Genomic DNA, 8009 nt, shown 5'->3' with positions numbered 1-8009 from the left:
TAATTTTGATAAAAAATCGGACTAGTGGGGATATCAGCATCTGCACCTACATTGGGTTCATCCTCATCTTCTGTACCGTAATTTCTTGTTATTTTAAATAATTCATATCATGTGCACCCACACATATATCTCCTAGTTCACTAGGTAATGTTTCTGGAATAAGAGAGTAATTTCCAAGTGTAGTACTCCTAGCTTTTAACTTAACCGTTTCGCCCCCGAGACATAAACTTACTTATCTTTTCTAGTGTATTCATTATACAAATTAAAATAATAAAGTTTAAAATGCAAAAATAATAAAAATAAATATGCGAGAAGTAAAATAATAAGTAAAAGTAAGAGATGCAACGAATGTACCAAATTGTCAGAGAAAAAGAAGAAACAAGATGACCGTAAATTGATGAATTAAACACTTGAAAACTTTCACTTAATCTTGTTGATTTCAGTTTGTAGAAACATTAAAGTAAAACTTGGTCAGCAAATTAAGAGAGAGAGATTATAGTAAATATGAAAAAGGTAAAAAATATTTATCAGTGAAAAAAGGGCTAAAGTATAATTCTATAAGCTTTGGGGTTAAAAATAAATTTGGAGCTTCGTGGTGGGTGGGGGGGGGGGGGGGGGGGGAGGTTGGGGGAACTTTTTTTGGAATTTGGTCGTAGGTCCAACAACCATAATTGCCAGAAATTCCAAAAAATTAATTTTCGCGCTGGTGCATCGGTGGGTCGCAACTTGAAATGTATCCTGGCCGGTCTACCACTCAGGTGCATCGATGAATAGCGACCGAGGCTGCAACCTGGGTCAGGAGATTGGCTAGCCCAACTCCTTCCCAAACCCTGCCCCGCTTCCCCTCACCAACCCCACCTTGTTCTATATCTGGGCCGATTTCTTACCGATCCGGGCCGGCCATACACGAATTGACCCGAACCAATTGACATGCTTACTTATATTAAGCATTTTTTTGCGCGGATTGCCCTTCTTTTGGGGTGGCCTTTAATTTTTGCCCCTCAAATTGGTTGTCTTAAATTTTGCCCTTCGCCTAATACCCTGAGGTTTTGGGTTCGAACCCCAGCTCAGTAAAAAAAAAATGTCGCAAGGCAGAGGTTTGAATTCGCAAGATAGAATTTTGCCTGAAAGCAGAAATTTCTTAAATGCTAATGATGATGAGAATAAAGGCACAAAAGAAGAACCTCAGAAGGTATTGAAGCGATCAAAGAGGCTTGCTACACAAGATGAAGATTCAGTATTGGTGAAAGATGATATTCCTGAAAATGAATTGCTTGATAGAGGCAGAAAAAATAGGGGCAATTCTATTGGTCCTTCTTTGGAGAAAGTAAAAAGTGATTAAGTTGTTGTTTTAAAGGAGAAAAGAAACTTGAATGCTAATGATGACGAAATAAGGAGTAAAGGTACAAAAGAAGAACCCCAGAAGACATTGAAGCGGACAAAAAGGCTTGCTACACAGAATACTGCTGAAAATGAAGTGTTTGGGCAAAACTCTGCCTTGAGTTTTGCAAGGTAAAATTCTATCTTAAGGCAGAGTTTTGTCCAAAATTCTGCCTTAAGGCATGCAAAATTGAATTATTTTTTTTTAATTTTTGACTGAACGAGTGTTCGAACCCGAAATCAAAGAGTTCTAACGAAGGACCAAAATTAAAAACCACAATTTAATGGGCAAAAATTAAAGACCACCCCAAAATAAGGGCATTCTTGCGAATTGCCCTATATTAAGCCTCGTATTACGGTAATTTAGTATTCGTGTACATCTCACAAAAATATAAATGTAACATGTTTATTTCCTTTCCATTTGGTTCCCTACGTTGTCTTATATAAGAAAAGCCTTTCTATTTGAAATTGATTGATCACAACGTCGTCAAATCGTCAATAAGATTCAAAGAGCATTCCTAAAAAGTCGACTAATCCACGACCCTCCTTTACAAAAATATAGTAAAAAAATTATATATGTCATCAGTCAGGTATCATTCATAGCACACCGACTATGACCAAACCACATCTTTGGAAGTTTCCTTTAGTCAATGAAATCCTTCCAAGTTCCAAGGTCAAGTCTTTCATTAAAGTTCAAATTTATAAACTAATTCGTTCTTTGTTTTTGAATAAAGATTAGGTGCATTTCAATTACATATAAAAATCTTTTATTTCAAACAATTGAAAAAGGACATGTAATATACTCTATCGGTTTCTTTTTACTTGTACAGTATATATATCTTATACTCCTTTTAAAAAGTATAATTAACTCGGTGGTTATTTCACTAAATTTCTTACAGTTACTATGTTGTGAAAAACTAAATTTGAGTCCTAATGTTTCGATAAATTTGAGAAATTGTTACTTAATAATAAAAGTAAAAAAAAAAAAATCTCTTCTATTTTGCTAAAGCGGAATCGTACGATGAAATTTTTATTGTATACGGATAAGTGAAAAGGAGCAGAAGGAGTAATATTATAATACTCTGACCAAGTTATGCATTAGCTAAATAGCTAGGTCATGTTACTTGATTATGTATTTGACGTAACTGTTTAAGTGTATATGATGATTTCTCATGACCTTCTTTTATATAGTTTTTATTTGGTATTTGATATTCGTATTAGGACTCGATTAAATCAGAATTTCATGACTTATGACTGCACATGTCAAATTATATTGATATGAATTGATTGGAATATGCGGGATTCATTTAAATTAATTGGTTATTCCAGGATTCTTCCATTTTGATGGATAAAGAACTGATCTAATTGAGCCACACTTTAACTAGCTAGATCATGAATAGGATTAGATTTGGATTCTCTTGAGTCTTAACTAGCATGCTTATGTCCATAGGTAAAGTTCCATCCACAAAATGTCTTGGCATACCAATTATTTCTATACTCCCTCTTGTTCAAAATAATTGAGGTTTAAGCCTTTAAAAGTTGGTCTAAAATAATTGATGCTTCACAAAATCAAAACTATATTTAGTTTATCTTTTTTAAATTTGTTCTCGACACATTCTCATATCCCCATAATAATTATGTTAAACTAAAAAGAAAAGAATATCATAATTAAGGGTATATAAGTCAAAACCCACTTAATTTTTAGGAGTTAGTGAATTCTTTAATCTATGTGCTCAAGCTTAAAACCTCAATTATTTTGAACTGGATGGAGTAACAAACAGCCAACATGAAAATTTTTTATTATAAATAGAATTCAAAAAAAAAATGAAAAGGGCGATGCATAGTGTCACCATTCAAATGTCATACTCCATAATTGTTACTCTCTCCGTTCATATTTACTCATTCATGTTTTGACTTGACATACCCCAAATTTATTATATCACCCTTAATTTAAACTCCATCTGTCTCAATTATGTAATACACTTTCCTTTTTAGTCTGTCCAAGAAGAATGATACATTTCTATATTTAATTTAAAACTTTCTTATTTACCCTTAATGAAATGATTTACAGTCACACAAATATCTATGACTTGTTTCAAAAGTCTTTCTTTGTTTCTTAAACTCCGAGCCTAGTCAAACTTTATCATATAAATTGGGACGAATGGAGTATAAGTCATCTAATGTTGGTAAATGAATTTGAAATAATTTAAGCATTAATAATAAGGGTAAATTATGTATAAAGTGGTAAATTATCTCTTGAATTTCTATATTCAATATGAAAAAGTGGACATATATATTTAGTATAGCGGACAAGTAAAAGTAGAGGAATGAAGTATGTTTCTTAACTCCATAATTACCATAACCGTGTAAATAAAAATAAAAAAATATACATAATAATTTGAAAGGTCAAAAACAAATGGATAAAAATAGAAAGTAGGAGTAGTATAAGTTGCCGTGCGTAGCAGTTGCAAAATCAGAAAGAGTCCCATCATACATCAAATCCATGATTACTTAGTAGTTACAGGAATTCCAAATTCCTCTCAGTTCTCCCTATCCAATTCATATCTAAAAATAGTAATTTCCCTTGATTTCCTCTCAATTCTCCTTATCCTTCCTAAATCCACACACAGCCCTCTTCTTCTATAGGAGAGGGATAAACAAACTTCTTTTGCCTCTTCTTCTTGGAAAAAAGATTGTGAAATTTCATTTGTTTTTGCAAATAACAAAGATGGGTTTAATTTTAGTTGAAGAAGAGAGCAACATGTTGGTACCACCTTCAAATTTCTCTATAGTTGAAGATAACTGTATTTACAGATCTGGCTTTCCTCAACCTTCCAATTTCCCTTTTTTGCAATCCCTCAATTTGCGCTCTATAATGTTAGTCTTCTTATAGAAAACAAAATCTTTTTTTCTTTCTTTTCAAGATTATTTTTATTTGATTTGCAGATATGGGAATTGATTGTTATAATTTCCTGTTTGTTTGCAGATATTTATGTCCGGAGCCTTATCCTGAAGAGAATTTAGAGTTTCTTAGAATTAATAAAATCAAGCTTTTCCAATTTGGAATTGATGGTACTAAGGTAATGTTCTTCTTCTTTTTTTTTCCTTTTCTTGTTTTCTCTAATTTGGAATTAATTTTGCTGCCCTTTGATCCTTAGTTGTTTTGTGTATTAGTATTGCTCCCTCCTCCCTCCATTCACTTTTACGTCTCACGTTTCGCTTCTTGAGAGTTAAACTACATGGATTTTGATCAACATTTTAAGATGTATTTTTTCATCATATTAATATGGGGAAAATTGTAATTTATATAGTATTTTTCGTATAGTTTTTTAACATCTAATATTGAATTAGTGTATTTCAATTTAGCTCTGAAGATTAGTAAAATTGACTCCTGAGATGCTAGAAGTGACAAGTAAAAGTGAACGGAAGGAGAACTATTAGATATTAGTTCTGTAGGCTGTTGTTTCATCAAAATGTATATACTTTGTTGGTTCTATGTGGCCACATCTGGTGTTATAATTTGTTAAATGGAATTTTAAGTGATATGATTAATTACCTTATTGGAAAGGTAAGCTTGAAAACTTAAGAAATTTTCCTCTCAGGAACCATCAGCTATATCCCGGAGTGCTATAACAGAGGCTTTGAAAGTCTTAATTGGTATATTAAAATCGTTGGAATTCTCTTTCGTCATCATGTTCTTAGGGCTATAATTCGTATTACATGATATTTGACTTTTTTCTTTTTTGTTATTGCTTGTAGATGTCAGAAATCATCCAATTCTTATCCACTGCAAGCGCGGAAAGGTACATTTTTATGCTTATACTTGTCCTGATATTCTCCTTATTCTGTGTGCATTTATATGTATAAATAATGAGGAAATTTGTTGTTGCTAATAGAACACATTTATGAAACCATATCCAGTCTAGGCATACATCTTCTTATGAACTATATGGACAGTTTTGGTTAAATTCTTTGCCTCACGTTGAACTTGAATTATGAACCAATCATTTCTGTTGTACTAATAGAATCCTTTTGAGCGTTGTTTTTACTTTTAGTTCCTATGATCAGACTTTCTGTATCATTAAATCTTAAATACTTAGTTCCTCTCGTGGATGTGTGGCTCCCATTAACGATACCACGATGCTTACCTAAGAAACTAAGTTCGATGGATCTTACGTAATTATATTTGAAATTGTATGAACAAGAACTTGGGATTTCAGGGATTGAACCCTAATCCTGCACAAACGAGAAGAAGATGATGAACTTTTGTATTGATCAATATGATTCAATGATCTAATCTCAATGTGAGAAATACACAGATATATACACATTGATTAGGACTTAACGAACTAACTAACTTAGCTGACTAGCTTCCGGATTGGGCATTTCTGTTAATTAACAGACTAGAGGCAGAATTACCAAACTACCTTTAATGACCTTTTTAACTATTTAACAATATTCCTTTGGTCATCCTCCTTGATCTTGATATTGCTTCATAATTAACAACTCTGCTGATATTTGTGTGCTTTGGTTGTAACGTATACTTCACTTTGTTGTGCAGCATCGAACTGGTTGTCTAGTCGGATGCCTGAGGAAATTGCAGAACTGGTGTCATTCTTCAGTTGTGGAGGAGTACAAGCATTTTGCTGGATCAAAGTGGAGACAAACAGACGTGAGATATCTAGAGAGCTGTGATGTCTCTTGCATAAGGCATTGCCTTGAGAGCATTATCTATATGTACTATGGTTCAAGGACGAGGCGCTTGCTTTGCGGACAAGAAAATCTACAGAAACCCCACATGACTTATGTTCTATAGGAAGGATTGGGATACTACTCCAATCCCATTGTTAGTCTATACGTACGTTATGCCTCTGATTTCTTACATCGTAGAAAAGAAATCTGCAGAAGTCCCAGATGACTTCTGTTTTATAGGAAGGATTGGGATATTCCCAATGTTAGTCTTTATACCTTATGCCTCTGATTCTTTCATTTTTCTTTTACATTGTACCTTTGATCCATCTGTATACACCAATTTGTTTCACAAGTGCATTAGTTTCAACAATTTCTTTTGGCAGAACCTAGTAGCTTTGGTTCAAACCATGTGGTTATATTGTAAGTTCATTATAAGTTCATTACCCAGTCAGCAAAGAGGATTGCGATTAAGAATCCATAAGCTAAAAATTTTGCCTCCGCTTTGATAATATAGTAATTTGTTTATCCTAATCTGAGGATTTTCAGTTTTAGGGTCCTAGATGAGAAGTACAAATGTACCAAAGAAGAGTTATCTAATTGTTTATCCGTCTGAGTTTGTCTATATTTGACCACGCTGTTTCTTCAATACAGAAATGGCTAGTCCAAGAACAGGTTCTCAAACTTGTCTCACAATAACATGTGGACCAAGTCTAAATTGGTGACCGTGAACATACAAACATATGCAAAAAAACTTACACGTAAATGTTTACGCCAACTCAATAAACACAATGTCTTATTTTAAAACCGAAGTTGTCACTTCCTATATTTAAATCATCTTGCCATGTGGGTATGGTTTAACTCAATGTGCTTAATTGAAATCGAATAAAGTGAATGAGTTAAACAAGATTTCTTTCAAACCATGCACAAAAGGTCTTATGCTTATAGACAATCTGGTAAATGTCAAAAATTATGCCAACCATACAATACAAAGGAAGAGCTAAATCGTGATTAAAAGGGTGCCTAACTATAAAATAGCGAAGGAATTTGAAGACTACTTGATCAATCTACCTGTTGTGACTTGTGAGCAGTATTACAGTTGTCTACTCTATCATTCTCTTAGAAAAGGACACATGAAGCAAATAACAGAAGAAGAAAACATTGTTATGAAAGAAGAGATATTAAAGGACTGTTTGATGTTTTATGGTCTCTCCAAATGTCACCTTGGCACGCTTGGATTGACAAGAAAGCTAGGAGAGCATGTATTTTCAAAAGAAAAAACGAAGAAATCGAAAACTAATAACTAAAAATGAAGTTCATATACTTGTTGTCCGTATACACATGTTAGTTTGACCAAAAAGAAAAAGTGAAAAACAGTTCGTTAATATGATTGTGTTGACGTCCTACGTCCAGCTTAAATTAATAATAATTTAACAACATAACAGAAAACAGACTTGGAAGATGCTATGATTTCAGTTTTCTGGAAGTTCATTTAGCTGTTGAGAAAAGAAAGAAAGCAGTTAAAAGTATAAGAACTACATATTCTAAGTCTTACATATTGCAAAATAAAAGTAGTCTGCTGCTATTTATCATGATGGATCACAAACTAGAAGCTACTTTATTTTGTTTCAACAGAAAGCTACATATATATTACAGATACCTCTCGTTGGAAATTTGTCCAGAGAACAAATAAAAACAGCAAAAGGATAATCGTTGGAAGATGACAACAGCTTGCTTTAAGTGATCAACTTGTGAATGGTTTTCATATTAGCAGCTTCCTTGATGGTCCCCTTCAAACCAAACGACTCCCATGTAGTTGAACTTTTAAAAGAGTTAATCTTGAATCCAACATATTTATATTATATAAGAGATGGTTTCACCATGTTAGGTTGATGTCAATCAATTATCCTCTGAATCCATCTAACAATTTGAGCAATGTT

The 8009-nt window shown here is 33.1% G+C and overlaps 1 protein-coding gene across 2 annotated transcripts; it reads left to right on the top strand.

Annotated features, from left to right (window-relative positions):
• The first annotated feature begins 3839 nt into the window (after positions 1-3839).
• LOC132051508 (tyrosine-protein phosphatase DSP3-like) lies at positions 3840-6457 on the top strand. 2 transcript variants are annotated; one of them, XM_059442619.1, is made up of 5 exons: positions 3842-4257; positions 4367-4460; positions 4983-5037; positions 5140-5183; positions 5942-6457. In XM_059442619.1, exons 1-5 carry the CDS (start codon positions 4109-4111, stop codon positions 6194-6196), a joined length of 597 nt encoding a protein of 198 aa, XP_059298602.1. In that variant the 5' UTR covers positions 3842-4108; the 3' UTR covers positions 6197-6457. The 2 variants fall into 2 exon arrangements, with proteins under 2 accessions (XP_059298603.1, XP_059298602.1); XM_059442620.1 differs by lacking the exon at positions 4983-5037 and having other exon boundaries at positions 3840-4257; positions 5942-6095.
• The last annotated feature ends 1552 nt before the right edge of the window (positions 6458-8009 follow it).

This window comes from Lycium ferocissimum, chromosome 4, assembly GCF_029784015.1.
Source record: "Lycium ferocissimum isolate CSIRO_LF1 chromosome 4, AGI_CSIRO_Lferr_CH_V1, whole genome shotgun sequence".
In the NCBI taxonomy this organism is placed as follows: Eukaryota; Viridiplantae; Streptophyta; class Magnoliopsida; order Solanales; family Solanaceae; genus Lycium; species Lycium ferocissimum.
This window is presented reverse-complemented; position numbering and strand designations above follow the sequence as displayed.